Consider the following 22,462-nt stretch of genomic DNA (forward strand, 5'->3'; position numbering starts at 1 on the left):
AAACGTTGAAACTTAAGATTTGCTTATCAGCTTTAATTCCTACTGACTATTGCAACTGCCCAGATTTGATTTTCTTGATTGCATTTATTTAACCCTTTAAGGGTCACTGGGTTCGCCTGCTATTCCAACAATGTCAGCAGCTGACTTCATTTTTTTTGCTTTCCAAAGCAAAGTTTTAGGTCATTGTTCTTGTGTCCACTTCCTGTTTTTTCAATAAGAAAACATTTCTTGTCAGCAAGTTAATTTATATGGGTTTGATGTTTCATTGTGTTCATAGGCAGTGACTGTTTGGGACCTCTGTCAGGGATCCTCCTGTTGGTCAATGTATAGCTCAAGTCTTCTAACCTAATCCCATGTCATACCTTTTTATTTAAATGAGCAATTGCATATGGAGAAGTGACATTTACTCCTCATACCAATTCAATATCCATCTCCAGAGTGAAGAATGTCTTCACTATGTTGAAATCCTTCCCTGGATATCATGTTTCTCCAACGTATCCAACTTTATTCATCCATTAACAAAGTTTGCCCCCTCACCAGGCACATTAAGACATTTATTGTTGCTAGAATAACTGCTTTAAAATGCTACGTTCCCTCGATCAGCATAGGGGGGGTTTTAATAGGCACACAAATGAGTCACATGTAATACTGTAAGGTATCTGAGCGTGCTGATGGGTGGAGAGAAGTGAGAGTGACTCACTAATGGTGAGTGGGTGGTCAGGTAGCGAGGCTCACTTCACCAAGCAGAGGAGATAATAACACCGTCTGTACATCATTTGGGTTGAAAATAGTCTGCCTCCCCAGCTGTTAGCCATTACGCCTTGCGGTGTGTAAAGGGAGGATGCTGCGTCTCTGAGCAGGCAGATAAGCAAGGAGGAGGGGGGGGGGGGGCATGTCTTTAGATGAGTGTTCGTTTGGGTCATTAATCACAGTGTGTTTGTAAGGTGTCATGTAGAACATTGTGTTGTGGAAGAAACGAACATCCAACATAATCACCCTCGCTGCCATGTGTATGTTCAACTGTAGTTGATGGATAGAAACACATGTTTCAGATGTAAAATTATGTATTATACTTTTCATATCCTAATAGATTTGAATGTTTTTTCAATCAGCCTTTCAGATTTGGTGCAGGTTAGTGGAAATATTTTGCATCATGCAGGCCAAATGAACAGGATCCTATTAGTTGAGATTAGTCAAATATTTTTCCTGTGACTGGCTCAAGTTTCCTGCCATGCACTGTGTTTTCCCAGACAGAACCCAGGCTCCAACACAAAATCTGCCAATGTTACCTTGTGGCCTGCTCCAACCACTGATGTTTATTTTCGAAACCTGCCATGAGACACAGGCAATAACAAATAGCCTACTGACAAATAAACTGGACAGACATGCACATAGCTCCATTGTCTATAGGCATAGGAAACAGAAAATGTAGCTACTGCTTTTGGTTCGTTTTTTTTTCTTCTCCAATTCCCTCTCCCCTTCCTCTCATCAAAGTGTCGTGAACGCGCTCAGCAGGCTGCTATTAAATGGGCGGACTTGTAGGCGCGGTCACGTCTAAAGCGGCTCCGGTGGTTTTGACTGTCACATAAAAGTGTGCGTCTCACCCGCCGACGGGCGGAACCAGTTACTGTGTGAGACCGGATCGGACCTGAGCGACAGGACCCAGGGATCGGAACCAGAGCCGGGGAAACGGTAGGTTTATACTAGTATTAAATCAATCTGACAGTTCAAGTTTGGACTGTCTCCTTCTGTTGTTATCATTGTTGTGTAATGTGTGCAGGCTCACAAATTCATTGTTCGAACACACAAATGTGTATCGATCAATACATTATATACTATAGGCCTATAAAGTTAGGCAGATGTGTAGGCTATTAGTCTTTCAGCTTACTTGCCGGCTGCATCTTACTGTCACAGACAGTTTTCAGAACGCTTTCTCTTCCTCTGTACAGATCAAAACAACTGCACAGCTTGAAGGCGCCCGGCAGCAATCGGGAAACACATGAGCTCAGCGGACATCCACTGCTGACACCGGCAGTCAAAGGTAGGCTAGATGCAGCCAGCAACTTGTGCAACTGTCTTGCTTGTTCATTTACTCTTTTGTCTGCTTGCAGGATTTGCATGCAGCCCAGATGGCGCTTGTCTTTTAAGCAGGTCTGAATATAATCATATTATTTAACAACTTAATTTGTGAAAATAATCACATTTATCTTGTAATTTCCCATCTGCTGCAGGATTACCCCACCTCCCTTTAATCCCCTTCGCCCTCTCTAGAAAGTCCTTCACATAAGAGCCATGCGTTGGTGGATACTGCATCTTCTTGAGAAGGCTGCTGGCTGCTTTGCTCTGAAGCTTAGCTCTTTTTCATTTAGAAAATATTCAGATTATCATGTCAACTTCTTATATATCTATATTCGAATCTGTTTACCTTTAGGCTACACCGGCCCCGTTTTTTTCATCTATTTTATGTATTGATGTTTCCTAGCAATCCTCATAGCTTCAACGTTACTGTGGCCTGCCTTGCGTGGGATGCTGCTGGAGAGTGGGAGTGCGGCAGGAGTGGAGATTTGAAGCCACTTGTAACAACAGTTAAAGAGGTGGCATATGTAAATCAATCATGGGGGATTCAATCTTCAACTGCTGTTATGTCCCACCCCATCCCCCAGGCGAGGGGGAACAACATCCAACAAGATCCAGACGCACGGAGAAGACGACCATGGCCTCCAATAATTCAACCCACATCTCCTCTGACAAACGCTTCATCATCTTCTTCGACTTCGACTTGACCATCGTGGATGAGACCAGTGACGATGTGGTGGTTCAGGCCGCCCCGGGGCAGCACCTCCCGGGCTGGCTGAAGGACACCTACCAGCCTGGCCGCTACAACGAGTACATGCAGCGCGTGCTCGGATACCTCGCCGAGCAGGGGGTCACGGAGAGCCAAATACGCGCCACCATGGAGAAGATCCCGGCCAGCCCTGGCATGCTCATGCTCTTCCAGTTCCTGCGCACGCGCCCCCAGACGGACTTCGAGGTGGTGCTCGTGTCCGACGCCAACACCTTCTTCATAGAGTCCTGGCTGAGACGCGCCGGGGCCCGCCAGCTCTTCCACCGGATCTTCACCAACCCGTCCACCTTCAACAAGGACGGCCGTCTGGTGATGCGCCCCTTCCACTCCCACGAATGCCAGCGTTGCCCCGACAACATGTGCAAGCAGGTGCTCGTCAGGGAGTACGTGACGCGCAGGACGCAGGAGAGGGGAGGCCGTCCGTACCAGAGAGTCTTCTACGTAGGGGACGGAGCCAACGACTTCTGCCCGGCGCTCTCCCTCGGACCCCGGGACGTGGTTTTCCCGCGGAGGGATTTCCCCATGCACCGGCTAATCAACGAGACCCACGAAGCCATGCCCGGGGAGTTCAAGGCAGTCACGGTGCCCTGGGTCACCGCGGAGGACGTGGTGCAGCGGCTGAGGAAGCTGGTGGCAGAGTAGCCTTGTAGAGGAGTCGCACACGGAGACAGACAGGCAGGGGAGGCCAATTGACACGTTTGAGTGATACTTTCAGGGAAATAGTTCTATAAATGAATGGTCATCATGGCAATAAAATCATTTGTACTGTCATTCAAAGTAAATTGTGTTAATCTGACGTCAAGCATGCGCCCTACAAGCCTCAGTCAAGCTTCTCAAATTCACAGGTCACACAGCATAGTGGCCCAGTTTAACATCAGCCGGTTAATGATTATTTGAGAGCTGCTACTGTCTGTCAACCAGGGAAATCATTGACATATCCAATGCTATGATTTCAAAAATGATTTTGGAATAAGGATATTGAACTATAAAGGTTTGGGGTATTTGCATTATAAATATTATTTAATGGGATCTATGTTGCTTTCGAGTGTTATGGGTCAATTTGGAACTCTGCGTAAAAGAAATATTGAAGTGGTATGGACAATTATGTCAACCAAGTGAATGGTTGCTCATGAAAAGCAATTGAAAGTATAATTTCTTACAAACTGGATATTTTGAGTATGAAATATTAAATTATAGTCTCACTAAATCAATGAGTATACATAGGCAGCAATGGAATATCATGTTCAAACAATAATTTTCCCAACATGATTCTCAGAGAAGGCCTATGTCATATTTAAACGTGTGTGTTCTTTTGTTTGTGTGTTTGTTTGTTTAAGTTCTTTATCAGTCTATTGTCTATTTACTGTAGCCTACAGCCTACAGTAGAAAAATGTAACACCAGCAGGAATAAAGCCATCAACTGAAATACGGCCTGTGTCTGAATTCTTCATCAAACCTCATCAACATCCATGTTGAATAATTAAAACACTCAACCTGCTAACATTTATAACTCAGTGCCAATAAAAAGGAAATATTTTATAATGGAAGATTAATTCCTTTTAGGCACATTCTTTATTTAGTAGCCTACACCGATCAAATACCAAATCTATAAGCCCTTATCAACTTTGCACAAGTCACCAATGGTTTGAAGTAGCCTAATCTGAAAGACAATAATATGCATTTGAAATCAAAGTGAACTAATAAGCTAAAAAGCCATGAGGTTTTTGTTTTTATCACATTGGATGTTCTTACATTAGATTCGCCAATTCATTATTTACCATAAATTATAACTTTACTAAAATTATTATGGTAAAAGTAGATTAGTAGGCCAATTTAAATATTTGCACTTCTCCTCATTAATTTTGCGTAGTTTTATTTTAGAAAGTTTTTCTGGTTCATCCAATCGAACTGGCTTAAATGTCAGAAATTCCAGTTATGAAACCATTATAATAAAGCTATAAATACAGTAGACGCTGTTTAATGTATAAGCTTTATTGTTCTTTAACCATAAACTCGAATAGAGTTGATAGATGTTATGAATAGATTATAAACGTTTAGCCTGTATACTATCTGTGGTTTTAAACAGTCACAAGTGAATGTTCACCGCCACCCAGTGGCCACAATACGCAACTACAGTAAAACTTTTTTTAAATTGCAGCGACTACATTCGAAGTAGATGTAGACTATCTATAGTTTTGTGGTGTAGAGGAGAGGAAGGAAGTTATTAATGTGCATTGAAAATTATTTTGAATTAATAACACATTAAACACAATGCCACTCAAAACGTAGGCCTAAACATAGGCTTACATTACATAGGCCTATTATAGCCTACTACAATACAAACGTTGTAAAACATATTTTAATAAACATTTTTTAATCAGTCGGCACGGAAAATAAACCGATAAAAAACATGAATAAGAGCAAATATTCCAAAGGTAAGGGACATACATAAATAAGCAACATGGAACGAGAAATATGACCAAAATAATATATTTCTAATTTGCTGGAGTAGTCCTACATTTTTTTAAATTATAAGAAAAATTACCAATCGGGGATGATAACATTATTCATGTGTAAGATAAAGATCAGATTGAATTAGGCTATTCATATAGAAAAAAAAAATACATACACTTTATATCTCGCAAAAATGGATTTAGGGCATGGAAATAACTCATCCTAATTTTTAACATGCTTTTAGCGTCTCAAACAAAGGGGGCGATAGTGCGTAGGCTATCCAATAAGCTCTCGCTCTGTTCCAGGTCATAGAAGAAGAAAGCCGGAAGTAGTATCTCGTGCGCATGGCGCTATTTGGAAATTTATTTTTCTTCTGAAGAGACATTACCCAACATTGATCTTGTTTTGAAAAAAACATTAGCGTTTTGCATTGTAACATCATACAGGTGAGTGGATAATGTAGCCTGTAGGTTCTTTATTGTGCCGTAAGTTATCGGTGGCTAAATCTCCAAACAACAACGTAACTGAAACGTCCTACCCATTCATTTATTTGCTCGTTAGCTTGCTAGCATGCTAGTTTTTGGCTCCCTTATGAAAGTGCCATCAGAAGAAAAAATAATAGATTGTACACATTGAAAGATACATTTAGTTCCGATTCTCTGTTAGCTCAGTGAACTGATGGTGCATGTTGTGCTACATGTGATCTTGCATTGGCTTTAGTGTTAATTTACGGTGACGTTAGCATCACACATAATTCAAGCAGATCCGTAAAAGGTCCTGAATGCATTGATCTAAAAAGCAGGTCTCATTGCTTTGAAACCTAATCAAACGTATCAAATACATCAACAACAAAAAAAAACTTTTGAAGTAGATCTTACTTTTTCAGGAGACACGAAAATAATTATTAAGTTAGTCATCAAAAACTGAATATCCGGAATAAAAATAAAATTTCACAGATTTACTACAACAAATATCTATAAAATAAAATCCGTGCAGAGTACAGTTTGTGCAGAATGTTGACAAGGAAATAACATACATGTGACATGTACAAAGAACAATAGTCAGAAATATGTTTGTTTATGTAATGCATTGAGATTAATGTGGAGACTGTGTACACATACATGATGAAGCCATAGCATATGAAATATAATCATTAACACATATAATCCCTCTTTCAGTTCTCTACAAGATGGAGGCTGATCTGTATGACGAGTTTGGAAACTACATCGGTCCAGAGCTGGACTCTGACGATGATGAAGATGATGTGGATGCAGAGGACAGAGATGTTGACGAGGTACTGCTCAAAATCATTCAATAGTAGTAAACTTGTATTACCCGGCAGCTAGTGCTTTTGAGCGTCATGCTGATAACTGTCTCCTTGTGCAGGGTGATGATGACGAAGATGACGAGCCCGCTGATGCCGACGAAGATGTCCCGGGGATGGAGGTGGTCCTGCATGAAGACAAGAAGTACTATCCCACAGCAGAGGAGGTGTATGGGCCTGAAGTGGAAACTCTGGTCCAAGAGGAAGACGCACAACCTCTCACAGGTTAGATATACAAAGACCTGTGTTGCCTGTGTTTTGGAGATTTCTATTAAATGTGCACTGTGTGGGTGTGTCAGAGAAGTTAACATTTTTCTAAGGGTGTTTATTCTCATAACTGACTAAACAAACTTTCCTGACATCCCTGGAACCCTGTTTGAAGTTAGAAAGCTACTTGAAACATTACTGTTTTACTATTGTTAACATCAGCAGGGCCCACAGTTTTGTTGACAAACATATTGTAGCATGTAAACATGTTGTCTTATGTTTGGTTCCAGAGCCTCAAAATAATTTTGTTTTGATATGGAATTATTCAATACTAAGAATTACATTGAGTGTACATATGTTTTGTTAACTAACTGCAGGCGCTGCAAATGTAAACAAATCCCCCTCTGTTGAAACTGTAAATTGCACATTTGTGATGTTGCTCATGAGTCATATATCAGTCACAAGGTAAACATACAAACACTAGTGCTTTTTCTCCGATCCAGAGCCAATCATCAAGCCTGTGAAGAACAAGCGCTTCACCCTGATGGAGCAGGAGTTACCCGCCACTGTTTATGATATGGAGTAAGTCAACTGCATGAATATGAACATCATGTCCTGTATTATTGTCTGAAGATTAAAACTTTGTTCCGTATTTGTGGTACAACAGCACTTTACTCGGATCTTGTGTTTTTCCAAGTACACATCTGTAATTTGCTATGTGTCTTATTAAGCTGTGACACCCCTCGTCTCTCTTGGCAGGTTCCTTGCAGATCTGATGGATGGTCCTGAGCTCATCCGTAACGTCACCCTGTGTGGTCACCTTCACCACGGCAAGGTCAGAGCCTCACAGCTGCCTCCGGCTCAGTTTGAATCTTTTACAGGAGTTTATAAAGCATTAAAAAAAGCATTGGATTTAATATTCTCAAAATAAGGCCTTAAAAGTTTTGAACTTCCTTTACAAATTTCTGAAATGTTTTGTTTGCCCTATCAATTACACTTTTTGATTAAGTTATGACGAGTATACACATTCTACAGAAAGCTATTGTTATAGTATATTAATGTGAGTTTGCAAGTTTATTTATTGAAAATACCTTAAAATGCACACTATGGACTGACGTTGCCATTACATTTAATTTTAAGTTGCATTAAAAACATTCTAAAAAGTTTTTAAATTTAACCCTGTTTTAGCTGCTTGTAGAAACTTTTAGGAGGAGGAAAATGTTTCGGAGCATATGCTTATTACATTGCACTTGGGCACTGTTTAGACTCATCTGTGTCTCGTGGAGTTCTAATGATTTTTTTTTTTGTTGTGTGTTCCCTTTAGACCTGTTTTGTGGACTGCATGATTGAACAGACCCACCCAGAAATCAGGAAGAGAGATGATGTGGATGTGAGTGGTGACTGTAATAATGAACACATCTTTGCAGTTCATTGGACTTTTATTCTGTGTTTGCAGAAACTAACATGACTTTTGGCCTTTTTCAGCTCCGCTACACAGACATCCTCTTCACAGAACAAGAGGTGAGTGGTTTAGCATAATGACTATGGACTGTGGCATCATGATAACACTTCATTGCATCCTTAAAAATACCCCTCTTAGAATGGAAAGGAAATGAAAGCATATACATTTGTCACCAGAAACAATATATGTAAGAAAGGTTGTGAGAGAATTATGTGTCTGTTCTGTTTTCCGTAGAGAGGAGTTGGTATCAAGAGCACGCCTGTCACAATGGTCTTGCCAGACTCCAGAGGAAAATCCTACCTTTTCAACATCATGGATACACCAGGTATTGTGTATGGTCCAGAATGTATGTTAGGGGTTTTGGTGTGTCATAGCAAGAAAGTCTTTTTAAAACCTTGTGTCTCCCCTTTGAAGGGCACGTTAACTTCTCTGACGAGGTCACGTCCAGCATGCGCATCTCAGACGGTATAGTCCTCTTCATAGACGCAGCAGAAGGAGTGAGTCACTTGTATATATTTTTTCTTCTTCATTTTCTCCCACACCTACACACACACACACACTCTCTCTCTCTCTCTCTCTCTAGCTCTCTCTCTCTCTCTCTCTCTCTCTCTCTCCACACATATGTTGCTTGTTCCTCCAATGTGTTTGTGTGTCTCCTAGGTGATGCTGAACACAGAGCGTCTGATCAAACATGCGGTGCAGGAGCGGATGGCCATCACCATCTGCATCAACAAGGTGGACCGGCTCATTGTGGAGCTCAAATTGCCTCCCACAGACGCTTACTATAAACTCCGCCACATTGTGGATGAAGTCAATGGTTTGCTCAGGTAATTCTACAAACCCAAACACGGATATTTTGTCATAATGGCCAATGTGACCAATTTTTCAACTGAGGATTGTTCTCCTAAAAGGTGGATCGTAAAGAGATATTCACTGATTTAGTAAAAAAATATTTTGTAAGAATCTTTGAATATCTTCACGCCCTGCTGTACTGTATGTGCGCTGAAGAAAATCCAGTATTAATACACAGCCTAAGGGCATGTTGCTATTTACGTTGGGCCCAATTTTGTTTACATACAAGTTAACAGAACCTAGGCTGTGTATTGACACTTGGCACACACAATATGGAGAGGTTGTGAAGACATATTCAGTGATCTTGACAAAGTGAATTTGACAATCATTCCAGAGAATTGCCCTTAAGTCCCCACATTGACTTTTTGCCATTATCTTTTCCTTCTCAGCACTTACTCCACGGATGAGAATTTGGTGGTGTCTCCCCTCCTTGGAAACGTGTGCTTTGCCAGCTCTCAGTACCACATCTGTTTCACCCTTGGGTCCTTTGCAAAGATCTACTCAGACACCTACGGTAAAAACCTTTCACACACTCTCAAACAATAGACCTTTACTCATCTCCTGCCTTCATGCAGTTGAATTAGGCATTACATAACTCTACTTTATGTTCGCAGGTGACATCAACTATAATGAGTTTGCCAAGAGGCTTTGGGGAGACATTTATTTCAACCCCAAAACGTGAGTAGCTCATTTTGGATTTCAACGTAATGTAAATATTTAATGCTGAGTTACTCTCCCCATCCACTTCTTAAATGTATTCTCATCGTGTCTGTCTTTTTTTCTTTTTTTTTCTTCTGTTCAGTCGCAAGTTCACAAAGAAAGCTCCCAGCAGTAATTCTCAGCGCAGCTTTGTGGAATTTGTCCTGGAGCCTCTCTACAAGATCCTCTCACAGGTCAGACAAGTTTTGTTTTATTAATTTACAAATATAAAAAAATTCAAATGTGTAACTAAGCAACACGGCAAGCTCAACACACCTCCAGGCTCTATCAGTTGCAGACATCCGTGTGTAATCCTCTTCCAAACCCTCTGTGTGTTCAGGTGGTGGGGGATTGTGACACGTCTCTGCCCCGAGTTCTGGACGAGCTGGGGATCCACCTGTCCAAAGAGGAGCTGAAGCTGAACATCAGACCCTTGCTGAGACTGGTCTGCAACCGATTCTTTGGAGAGTTCACTGGTATGGCGTCATTTTCTTTTTATCTGTCCTTTTTCAATGTTGTTTGTGTTACAGTTTTATTATTTGTATAATTTGTCATTTCCTATTAGGCAACTTTTTCTTCTAAGTCCTGTATGGATAAATGTGTGATTCTGGAGTACTTTGTAGTCAAAATCTGGACTACCTGTCCGTAAATGTGTGTGCTGAGAAACAAAAATCCAGTGTTATTTCACAGCCGAGGTCCTGTAAACTGGCTTGTTGCTAGCAAGTAGCTACGGTGGGTCAGTCCGAGCCCCTTTGTTTACATATACCAGTTTACAGTGCCTAGGCTTTGTATATAATTTGTTCAGCGCACACAGAGTACAGACTTTGCATTATTATTGAGTTATTCATTGATTTTTGATAATAAGTGACTTTGACAACCAGCGTTCTCCACAAGGGCTGACTCCACCTTTTTAAAGTGATAATAACGATGCTATGGAGACACTCAGACTCACTGTATTCTTGATGGTCTTTCTGTGGTAAACATGTTAAAAACAAGCATGAATCTCTTCACTTCAGGCTTCGTGGACATGTGTGTGCATCACATCCCCTCTCCACAGGAGGGCGCTAAGAACAAGATAGAGCACACGTACACAGGAGGCCTGGACTCAGACCTGGGGGAGGCCATGGTAGAGTGTGACCCTGATGTGAGTATAATGAAGGCAGACCAAGAGGGTGTTTTCCTGTTTTATTGGCTGGTGAGAGGCAGATAAGTAATTAGCTGCAGTCTTTTTTCTTTGTGGAAGTCAATAGTGGTGTATCAGCTGTGCTTACAAATGAAGCCTCCAGATTGTTTTTAATTGGATGGAGATGAACAAGCTGTTGAATAAGACAAGGCTGGACATTGATCACAGTTTTTCCAAGTTCCGTTATAAAAGTATTCTCTTTAGGGAACTGTTACATGCCAGTAGTAAGACTTTCTTGCCCTATTTTCTGTCTCTTGCTCTCTTGCCTCTTCCCTGCTCACCTTATGTCTCTCGCCCTCAGGGTCCTTTGATGTGCCACACCACTAAGATGTACAGCACAGAGGACGGGGTTCAGTTCCATGCGTTTGGCAGAGTGCTGAGCGGCACCATTCAGGCAGGCCAGCCCGTCAAGGTTTTAGGAGAAAACTACACCCTGGAAGATGAGGAGGACTCGCAGGTCTGCACGGTGGGCCGCCTCTGGATCTCAGTTGCCAGGTACACAGCAGATGTTTGGTTTAAAGTTCAAGGTTTTAAAGGTTAATTATCGATGATTGTTGATTTTGAAATATCACTTTTCTATCCACATTTTTTTTTAGATACCAAATTGAAGTGAACAGAGTGCCTGCAGGCAACTGGGTTCTTATTGAAGGTTGTGACCAGCCAATCGTCAAGACCGCCACCATCACAGAGCCCAGAGGGAATGAGGAGGTGAGACATAAGAGAAATGCCATTTGAAATCTTTAAAAAAACTATAAAAGAAAAAAAAATGTTAACATCTTTTTTTACTTTCTCTTGACAGGCTCAGATTTTCCGGCCGCTGAAGTTCAACACAGCATCAGTTATAAAGATTGCAGTGGAGCCGGTCAACCCATCAGAGCTCCCCAAGATGTTGGACGGACTGAGGAAGGTCAACAAGAGCTATCCGTCTCTCACCACAAAGGTATGTCATCACTTGAGTACAGTAGTGTGTCTAGTAGCTGACTAAAATGCTATTCTGGAAAAAAACCAAAAAAAAAACATGGATTCTTAAGGGGATGAAACATATGCTAAATAAATCTCAACTATAACCAGGTAGTCACTAAATAGCTTCAATTATAATTGACCATGTGTGTATTGATCTTTTCAGGTGGAGGAGTCTGGAGAACATGTCATCTTGGGAACAGGAGAGCTCTACCTGGACTGTGTCATGCATGACCTGCGCAAGATGTACTCCGAGATCGACATTAAAGTAAAAATACATTTCACGGCAGTACCATTATATGAGTTTATCATGAAAATCCAATTCCGCTAAAAGTCCATAAATATTATTAGATGATTGCCCACTGTAGTAAAAGGTGGATAACACTATATTGATATTTTTTGTTTTTTTGTTTTATATATTTACCAACTTATTTCGTTCTACAAAACAAAAACAGCCATAAACTCAAATTTACTACACAGGATTTTTTTGTGTGTGTAATTAATATGCTCTTTATTTTCTGCAGGTTGCCGACCCTGTTGTGACATTCTGTGAAACAGTGGTGGAGACATCATCACTCAAGTGTTTCGCTGAAACGCCAAACAAAAAGTATGTATCAAACATACTATTTTTATATCTTATCTGTGACTTAAAGGCATACTAAGCGATCTCCAGCGAAACGAGTGCGCACACACGACGGACAGGTAGCGGCATGTTGAGTAGATATTAGCTTATTATGACAAAAAAGTGTTCTGGATTACAATCGCTTAGTATTGCCTTTTCTTTGTGTATTTACAAGAAAGCGTACTTTGCTACATGAATATATGCTGTTGTCATAAATGTGTGTACTGTTTGGAGTCAGAGTTAGTTCTTCCCTCTGGCCGAGTGTCTCCCCAGTCCAGAATGAGTGAGTGACGGCTGTGTGATGTGTTTGACAGGAATAAGATCACCATGATTGCCGAGCCCTTGGAGAAGGGTCTGGCTGAGGACATCGAGAACCAAGTGGTGCAGATCACGTGGAACAGGTAATGACGTTGAATATTTTACCGTCACACTCGCACATATAGAACTGTAAGTGATCTCTTAATTAATAGGAATGTTATAACGTGCCCCTCAGGTTTAGACCTAGCTGTAGATTTACCCCCATTTCAGTCTGATATGGTAGTAACCCAATTAATTTCCCCATTAGGTGCCACTCTGGCTGATCATTCATTCTCATTATGCCCTTGGTTTGCGGGGCTAAATGAGCCGGCATGCAAGAATGATGATTGGTTCTTTAATTAAATGCCGTCATTGAAGGAGGTAGAGATATAGAAATGCCCAAGTGAAAATCTTGTCCTTTTTATAAAGTGTAGTCATTTGATTAAAGGGTATTATTTCTCTTAAATCCATTGGCATGTTACCCAATTTAGGTGGACATAGACGTTTGCACTACCTACCTATGCACGCCTACAATCAATTTAAATTGTTTAGTTTGACATGGACGTGACAGCGCTTTAAATCAGTCAGGTGTCTTTTCTTATTTATTTGAATTTTTTAATTACATGAAGGCTTCCTTTTTAATTTTTAGAAAACTGTCAAAAAACAATCTAAAAAATATTTTGAAATAGTATAATAAAATGCACAGAATAACATCTCTGTGATTGAATACCTCAGCAAAGTATAGGAAAGGTATTTTGTACATAGTGACATGTATGTGGTTATTAAATCCCTTCCGCTGTATATTGATCAGTTCACTCACAGTAATTGAATCATGCACTAAAAGCATGCATGAATTTTCCCGTCCGTGTGTCACGACAAGAGTACGTGTGTGTGTGTGTGTGTGTGCGTGCGTGTGCGTGTGCGTGTGTGTGTGTGTGTGTGTGTGGGGCTTGAAAATGGCTTCCTGTCAGTGTTGGCTCATCTAGTGAGACCATCTGGACACAGCGGTGCCAGTGTGGACAGGAGCAAATGCCATAGAAGTGACATACTTCACACGCCATTAAACTAAACCTTCGCTCCACTCCTCCTCTCCCATTAACCCCCACCTCTTTCCCTCGATCAACCAATCTCCTTAATGTTCCATCTGACATAATGTGCAGACATCATTTCTAACATGGCGGCTCTTGTTTTACTCTCATGGCAGGAAGAAGCTGGGAGAGTTCTTCCAGACAAAGTACGACTGGGATCTTCTGGCTGCCAGGTCCATCTGGGCCTTCGGACCGGACACCACGGGACCCAACATCCTAGTAGATGACACGCTGCCTTCTGAGGTGAGTTGTGTACCATCCCTTATCCCTAAAAGTGGATCGCAGCTTAAATAGGCCTGTTTGATTGTCTGGAGAAAAGTGTAGTGGTGAATTGGAGTCTTCCACAAGTAGACCAAGACACAAGGGGTTCAAGGGGAGAATCACGGCTTCATTCAAACAAAGAAAACCGGGGGACATATTCCCACCGATTACAACAAATTGTATATTTAGTTTCAAGTGTCCTTATATAATCTTCAAACAATGTTACACTCCGACACACCACCATTAACTACTCTCTGTTCATTGGTCAGTACATTGTTGTCAGTCTGGGCTTTTAGCTTGGCTATTTGGGGTCCAAAAGTTTGTTTACCTATAGTTTCTATTTACTTTTCATCTAACTGCTAGCTCTTTATCTAACGGCAGCCTGCTCTCGAAGTTTGACTTCTCTATGGACAGAATATGACAGAATTAATATCATAAGTTAATATGAGGGTATTTTCAACTCTAAACTAGTTTAACCACTACAAAAGGTTATTGCTAAAATGTTATATTGTAAAAAGAAAAGGACTATGTGATCTGTCTTTGAGCAGATTTCTGAGCTTAGAATAAAACGCTAACTGTGACAGTGAGTTGGTTTACTCCCAACAGCACTGGAACACTGACCAACCATTTGAAATATGAACACAGTGATAGTGACGTCCATTGACGTTTAGCAATTTGGTCAGTTTTGCACACCACTAATGTAAACGCAGAAATAGTTGAGTGTTATCCTGTCAAACCATGTGCATATAAAACTATAAAACATTTGCGTCGGTTATGCTAAAAATGACAAACCAAATTCGGAGCACATGTGAGTCAGTGTTTTACACTTGGGGGCAAAATGACTGCGTCTCAACATCTGTGTTAATTTGGGACAAAGATCACATCAGGATACTGAAGTCTATGAGGTTTTGTCAGAGAATGACAAAGCATTTTGTAGACAAACCCATGTTTCTTTATAGCTAACTATCGATGCATTCCCCCCCCCCCCCCCCCCCTGTAGGTGGACAAGGCGCTGCTTGGCTCAGTCAAAGACAGCATCGTTCAGGGCTTCCAGTGGGGAACAAGGGAGGGGCCACTGTGTGATGAGCGTAAGTTTTTTTTTTTCAAACGGTTTTAAACCCTTTTGTTCTCTGCACTGCCTCAGGGTGCTGGAATTTATCCTTGCATTGTACACAAGGATATTGTATTTGTTTCCCTCATTAACATAACTCTTGTCTTTGTGTCATCCCTCAGCTATCAGGAATGTCAAGTTTAAGATCCTTGACGCGGTCATTGCTCAGGAGCCTCTGCACAGAGGAGGAGGCCAGGTCATCCCCACAGCCAGGAGAGTGGTGTACTCTGCTTTCCTCATGGTGAGATCAGCCCCTCTTCCCCCCTTAATCCCATCCATCCCCTCATCTTCCATTAGCTCCTCAAGACCTTTTTTTTTTTCATCCTCACTTTCTTTAATGTTACCATTACCATGATTAGGGTTTGAGATTTTTTTGCTGACGTACGTTCTTTTTAATTGTAATGCCATAAGAAAAAACCTCTTCCACAGTTCTGGCTTCTTTCCTCTTTTGTTTCCTTCACTGTTCTTGTAATAAATGCATGAGGTCACCGGTACATTGGTACGGCCATTCTTTTATCTCCAGGCTTTCTTTCCTCTCCTTTAATGTTTGTTCTCCTTTTGTCCCATAGGCCACTCCCAGGTTGATGGAGCCCTATTACTTTGTGGAGGTTCAGGCTCCAGCTGATTGTGTATCTGCTGTCTACACAGTGCTGGCCCGAAGAAGGTTGGTATAGTGTCCTCCTACTATCCTAATATATATATATAGTATCAATATTTAATATCAACCCAGGCAGAATTTACACTGCCAATATTCCTATCTTTTATTACTTTAGCCTAGGGCTTTAAAACGATAAAAGAATATATTTATCTTAACCGTGATTTAATCAAATATGTTATCATTTTCAATATTTAGCATTTCCACTAAAGTTTTCAAGTAACAATTTAAGTAAATTCTTACCATTGTATCTTAATTTGGAATCAAATGAATGCAAAGAAAGTTACATCGCAAACTTGACTTTTAGATTTATTTAAAGGAGTGTAAAGAGTCCGAGTTAACACAATGTCTACCTCAAAAATGCCTTTCCTTGAATAGAAAATAAATTCTCAGGGTTAAAATCCATCTGATTAGCGGCTTAGCTGCTTATGCTTAGTTTGTAGGTGGTATTTAAAATTTGCTTTACGCAAGGTGCATATTACGTTTGACTTGGACTCTTGTTTTTGTGTTTTTAAGTAAAACGAGCCATTAATTAGCATATTGTTGTCCTCCTTCTCCATGACATGCCCTTGTCTTTAAAATATATCAATTTAAGTTTAAAAATGTGTTTGTGTGTTTGCCTCTTAACAGGGGTCACGTGACCCAGGATGCTCCTATTCCGGGGTCTCCTCTCTACACCATCAAGGCTTTCATCCCGGCCATCGACTCCTTCGGCTTTGAGACAGACCTTCGCACACACACGCAGGGACAGGCCTTTGCTCTGTCTGTCTTCCACCACTGGCAGGTATGCAAACCAGCTCTCCTTCTTACATTAGCCTGCTTTACATCCAAATGTTGATGCATAATATTTGAAAAACACAAATAGTGGAAAACAATGTAGAAAACAATCTATGTTTGTTTCGTTTATTCATACGAGAAAGGCTACAGGCTCCCTATCGTTCACTGTTGATGTTTTTGCCTGTTTAGTTTTAAGTTGAAAATATAATTATTATTAAAAATGCCTGTGAAGTACAATAATATCCTCATCCGATGCAAAAAAGCATTTTGATTTCAACTGACGCTTATATTAGGGGTTAAATGGTCAAGACAAAGCAAGTGGATATTTTTCTAGTGCAAATTCTGTCTTTGCTTTAGTCCTTTGCAGCTCAGCTGTAACCTGGTCTGGGTAACATATTTGCCTCGAATGAACATAACCTTGAAATGCAAGGTCCAAGGACAATCTATCCTTTAAAAGGCTCAGTTCATTCTTTCAAGTGGGTTTCAAGGATAGAAATGTTTCTATAATGCCCCCTTTTTTTTAGAAAGAAATCCGGTTTGGTCATTTGTGAACAGCATGGTGCATATTGCGTTGAAAAAAATAAAGAGCTTGGTCAATTTGGCATCCCTCTGTCACGCAGCTTGTGCAGCACAGCTACCAACTTTGTGCACACATCTGCCACTCTTGATAAACTGCTTTTTGATGTGGAGGAGAGCAGAGCAGAGTGTTGACTCATTAAGTTTCAAATATTGTGTGTCTGTCTTTGTCACCGCCTGCCATGTCTGACGTGTGTTAGTGTCTGCACTCTGCAGAGCTGTGTCATCGGAAATGATCTCCACTCGGGGAGGATAATACTTTATAGCACAGCCATTCATTCGTCTCTAAGATGAAAAGGGTTTCCTCACTGCAAATATTTAAATTTGAATATTTTACCCTCCAGACTTATGTTTTGTCGCCTTAAGGTGAAAATGCAAGTGTTTGGACAATAAACAAGACATGAATTATTTAGTTACACGCCTGTCTTAACACTGGGAAAAAAGATGTACTGCAGCTACAGGGAAGTCCCTTGGGCACACGCAGAATAAATGAAAACTATTGTTTACATTTGTTTTGATTTTGCATAACCACAGATTAATCCAGCTTGTATTTACCCCTTTTTTATTTTTTTATTACATTGTTTTTATACGGTAATGTTGGAACTTTTTTCCAACATTTTTTTTAATCATTTATAGTGTGTCATTGTAATTGTGCATAGGACTTTCTTTGGGATTTTCTCTTTAAAGCTCAAATCATGACACACACATTGTTTTATTCACTTAACATTTAGCAAAGGGCTAAATGGTAAGAAAAGCCATCAATAAATCAGATTATGGTATGGTGTGCTGATTTATTCCCATATCACTTATTAGGGACTTTAAGCAACGACAGTTGAGAGGACGGCTACGGCGGTCGAGTATAATTTTTAGCATTCGAGAACTTATGTCATCACCTCCTATCGCTGTAGTCAGTGCAAGTCAGAGCCGTAGTCCGTCTGTTTACAACGGCAGAACAGGGTTTTGACGTTGTGAGCGCTACACCAACTGCAGCAAGTAGCCGTTCTAAGAGTTGCTAGGTGATAGTGGAAGCCGTTGGAATCTTTCCCCGACACCGTAGCCGTCGCTAAAACACCACTGCTTAAAGTCCCTATTGCTCTTTCAGTCCTGCATGTGAATATGCACCTTTTCCCCTCAGGAAAGCACTGGGGTCCAATACTATTAACCTGTCACCATCTCTCCACAAATCACTCTTATAAATGGCAGCTACAGAATTTCTACCCGATACAATCAACACTCTTGACTCTTCTCCTCTGCTCTGGGCTCTTTGACTGCAATGATTCCTGTTTACACTTATCGATTCAACTGCCTTAGCAAAATAAGAATAACCTTTGAGTCTCTGAACTGTGTTGTTTGTCCCATTAACCTCAAGAGGCTTTATTGTCCCCCCTCATTACGTTCATTATGTGCTGCCGGTATTGGCAAGCTAACTGCACAGTGTTGAGTTACTGTTAGCAGCTCTCTCCTCCATCTGTTGATTGGACTACAACCATTTCATTGATTGGTTTTTCCATTCCACTCTTGTTTAAATCTCTCCCAGAGGCTTGGGAATGTCTTATTCAATTGACACAACCCTATTTATACCTCTCTTCTCGTCTCGTCGCGTTCAGGGTGACTATATACTGTATATCCGTGACAATGACTTTGTGAAGGTCACCCTATCTGCTCCTTGAGATAATGGCTTTAGTGAATCATTTTAAAAGCCTGTGAACACTTCCTACTTCGAATCAAAGCTGCTAACGTTTGCATTGATGCTGCGTTGGTCCCAAAGTGAAGGAGTGACAGTGGCGCTTGTTTTTTTTTCCCCCATCATGTTGATGGACGCGACTCCTGACTCTGTAACAATGGGGACAGACCTGCAACCCAATCACATATGTAGTGGAAAGGTCTGAGCCACTATAAGAAGTGTCCACTCAGTTTGTGAAAGCTGAGATTTGATGTGTGTGTTTCATCATGTTGTTAGAAGATTTTGCAGATTGTATTTTGGTTGTATCAAATAAAGAGAAATGTGTTGTTGACCAGTTATAGCGGCCATTTGCTTTTTTTTTTTTTACTCCAGGTTAATTTTCAATCTTTTTTTCCCCTTTCAGATCGTCCCTGGCGACCCCCTGGACAAGAGTATTGTGATCCGGCCTCTGGAGCCTCAGCCTGCCCCCCACCTGGCCAGAGAGTTCATGATCAAGACCCGAAGGCGCAAGGTGAGATTTTTGTCTACCTGTGTGCGCCTTCGGGTTGTATCTATTCATTTTTATTATTTTTTATTTTAAATGCAATATCTTTTAAAAAAAAATCATTTGTCTGCCTGTTTTCACTCACTTGCATTGTGTGTCTGAATTGTGCTATATAGATAAACTTGCCTTGTCTGTATTTAGTTCATTTAATTTCCCTTCTTTTCATACTATTAATATCTTTTGTATTTGCTTTCCTGCAGGGTCTGAGCGAGGATGTGAGCATCAGCAAGTTCTTCGACGACCCTATGTTGTTGGAGCTGGCCAAACAGGACGTGGTGCTGAACTACCCCATGTGAGAGCGCAACACTGATCGCAAACCACAACTGCATCCACAGCAAAAACCCTCCACTGGTCAATCAACAGCAAACCCTACTTTCTTTTAAATGATATTTTGGGCGTAGTCTGACCACAGAATCCATAACCAGATTCAGGTTCCACTGTACTGTGGATCTCCAAATGCCATTTCTTAATGGAAATTCACCAGCCAACAGTTTTCAAAGATCACCCAGAGATCAATCATTGGATTGATGGAAACCCTGATAAATACACAGCCCCTTGCTGTCACAGGAGAGTTGTTGCCCTTTTAGATTCATAAAGCAGCTGGATCCGTCTATCATTGCAGAAGTTTGTCGTGTCACATCCTCCTTCTTGTCGTTTTGTTTTTTTTATATGTACAAATGATCATTGTTTTTTTTGTAGAATAAGATAATTGAATTGAAAGCCTTTTTTTATGAGAAGAAATTGGAAGTCATTGATCCTGGTGTAAGTCTCAATAAAAGAAGTGTTTTGTAATTCAAAGAGAGATTGTGTCATTGTTCCCCATACTTTCTCAGACCATGAGAGAAACCTCATTCCCACACTGATGCTACTTTTAGCTGCTGTAGTTGAGATATAGATTGAATAAGCATGTTTATTTTATTCACGTATACAGGCAAGTCATTAACAACTTTGTATTTACAATGGCGGCCTGACAAGCGCCTGAAGCCACTTAAAAGAGATAAAAATAACTTAGACTTAAAAAATTTAATTTGCATTAAGAACCTAGACAGCTATCAATAAGTATAACATGAGAAGTGTGCAGGTAATTGTCAGTCAGGAAGCTTTGGTGTAGTATAATGGACTCCGTAGTTCTGCTGTGCTAGGTCAGAACTGTGCTGCTGATGTTGTGAGTGATTGCTGTGTGTTTTGTTTGGGAGGCCGAGTGCACAGTGACTGATGGACAGGCTGTGGGATGGTCTCAGGCAGGCGGAGATGAAGCAAAGGTTGCGGTCACATGACAAGAGTATTAGGATAGAGAAGGAATGATGCAGCATGTCAAAAGTGACACATGTCATCAAAGCAACAAGACGTCTATAAATCTACTTGGCACCTTAAATTGCCTCACAACTGTACCCCAGAGGGCTCTTTCCACAAGATTGAGGCATTTAGCATAATAGCCAAGAAATGATATCCACAAGGAAACACACATGAAACATTTTGATGGTTATAACTAACAAACTATCAAAGACAATAGTAACAACAACCTTGAGTCAGCAGCAGTAACATTGAATATTCTCTGATTGAGATTTTTGAAACTAGTTAGCTTGTAAAGAGAGAAGCCAAGATGCAAGGTTTAACGTTTGTGATGATACTCATTCCACCATAAAAATAAATACATGATATTACATCCTCCTCCTTCCTGATGATGAATATCCAAGTGAATTTAAACTCCAAGGAACATAGCATGATTGATAGCGATGACCCTAAAACCCTAAAACCTAAAGGAAAATGTTAGTATGAGTAGGGAAACTGAATATGACTAACTTTAAAAATAAATATATGGTAAACACAAGCATGCAAAACAAATGTATTTTCATATTTATTCTAGTTTTATCCACTTTTGTTTGAATGAAAGTATCCAAGTGACACAATCTATGCAAAAGCCAACATGTCTCTAATGGCTTTGATATTATAAAATTTAGTGTCACTTTCTTGGTTAAACACATTTTGTTTGGTTAATAGTTTGCCTTCAGTTGTTTTGGTCTAAATGAAATTGAGGTGTAAAAAAAGGAAAGCATGAAGGAACTTGCAAACTTTCAGAATTGACCAATGGGTCTTAAGTGTTTACTACATCCAAAATAGACAGAGGACAGGTGGATTACTCTGCAGGAGTGGTTTGAAAGTTGATGACATGATTTCAAATGTACCACAGCAGCCACTGTGCTATCGGTGAAAGATGAAAGTGCCAACCTGTCAAACCCACGCATACAGTATACTGAGAGGATACTCGCTTTTAAAGAGCAGCAGCAGCGGTTAACTTCACTTCTTCTTAAAGACATGATGTGCGAGGCCTTGTCACACCTTCAGAAGACTTTGGTGTCTGAAAAGCTCAGCTCCTCATCAGTCATCACTGACAATCAATCCCTCCTAACACTCCTAGAGGTGGTGGAGATGAGGAAAGTAAAATATATATATATATATATATATAAATAAATAACAGGGGCCGGAAGAGTCAGAAATGGCTTGAGCTGCTTTGACATTTGGACTGAATGTCAGTCCTCTCCAGCGGGACGGGATTTAAATAAATAAATAAAAATGTATTCCATCATACGTGGGTAGATGGTACTGTGCCCTTTTCATGTGCTTAGGGCAAGGAGAAATGAAGAGAGAAGGAGGACTTGCTGTGAACATGAACGCACCATTAAGAAGATCTAAGTGGAAGTGATGACACCCCGCTCATCAGGGTATCTACATGTACGTACATGCAGATTGCACCCAGGGTTTGTACTCTCTCACCTCTGCGTCATAGGCATGGATCCGTGTTATTGAGTCTTTACATGTTCTAACAGGGGACGCAAAGTGTTAGTTAGCGTTAAAGAAGC

At 40.6% G+C, this 22,462-nt stretch overlaps 2 protein-coding genes across 3 annotated transcripts; both read left to right on the forward strand.

Moving 5' to 3' along the window:
- Nucleotides 1–1,572: 1,572 nt before the first annotated feature.
- Nucleotides 1,573–4,255, forward strand: phospho1 (phosphoethanolamine/phosphocholine phosphatase 1). Of its 2 annotated transcripts, none has more exons than XM_080043542.1 (3): nt 1,573–1,692; nt 1,950–2,041; nt 2,483–4,255. In XM_080043542.1, exon 3 carries the CDS (start codon nt 2,615–2,617, stop codon nt 3,485–3,487), a length of 873 nt encoding a protein of 290 aa, XP_079899668.1. In that variant the 5' UTR covers nt 1,573–1,692; nt 1,950–2,041; nt 2,483–2,614; the 3' UTR covers nt 3,488–4,255. The 2 variants fall into 2 exon arrangements, with proteins under 2 accessions (XP_079899668.1, XP_079899669.1); XM_080043543.1 differs by having other exon boundaries at nt 1,579–1,692; nt 2,664–4,255.
- Nucleotides 4,256–5,620: 1,365 nt separating this feature from the next.
- eftud2 (elongation factor Tu GTP binding domain containing 2) lies at nt 5,621–20,393 on the forward strand. The gene is made up of 28 exons (XM_080043125.1): nt 5,621–5,745; nt 6,478–6,593; nt 6,686–6,848; nt 7,334–7,412; nt 7,590–7,665; nt 8,155–8,220; nt 8,316–8,351; nt 8,527–8,617; nt 8,707–8,789; nt 8,953–9,119; nt 9,534–9,658; nt 9,759–9,822; nt 9,947–10,037; nt 10,184–10,319; nt 10,860–10,987; nt 11,328–11,521; nt 11,623–11,734; nt 11,826–11,966; nt 12,153–12,254; nt 12,511–12,593; nt 12,923–13,009; nt 14,110–14,236; nt 15,255–15,342; nt 15,488–15,606; nt 15,935–16,029; nt 16,651–16,804; nt 19,461–19,568; nt 19,802–20,393. The coding sequence occupies exons 2-28, from the start codon at nt 6,489–6,491 to the stop codon at nt 19,895–19,897; spliced, it is 2,916 nt and encodes a 971-aa protein (XP_079899251.1). The 5' UTR covers nt 5,621–5,745; nt 6,478–6,488; the 3' UTR covers nt 19,898–20,393.
- Nucleotides 20,394–22,462: the final 2,069 nt, after the last annotated feature.

The sequence above is a fragment of the Ammodytes marinus genome, assembly GCF_949987685.1.
Source record: "Ammodytes marinus genome assembly, chromosome: 16".
Lineage (NCBI taxonomy): Eukaryota > Metazoa > Chordata > Actinopteri > Uranoscopiformes > Ammodytidae > Ammodytes > Ammodytes marinus.

Coding starts and splice junctions, on each gene's coding strand:
- phospho1 (XM_080043542.1), top strand. CDS start 2,615: ATGGGGGATTCAATCTTCAACTGCTGTTATGTCCCACCCCATCCCCCA.
- eftud2 (XM_080043125.1), top strand. CDS start 6,489: ATGGAGGCTGATCTGTATGACGAGTTTGGAAACTACATCGGTCCAGAG. Junction 6,594..6,685: donor AGGACAGAGATGTTGACGAG/GTACTGCTCAAA, acceptor CTCCTTGTGCAG/GGTGATGATGACGAAGATGA. Junction 16,030..16,650: donor ACAGTGCTGGCCCGAAGAAG/GTTGGTATAGTG, acceptor GCCTCTTAACAG/GGGTCACGTGACCCAGGATG.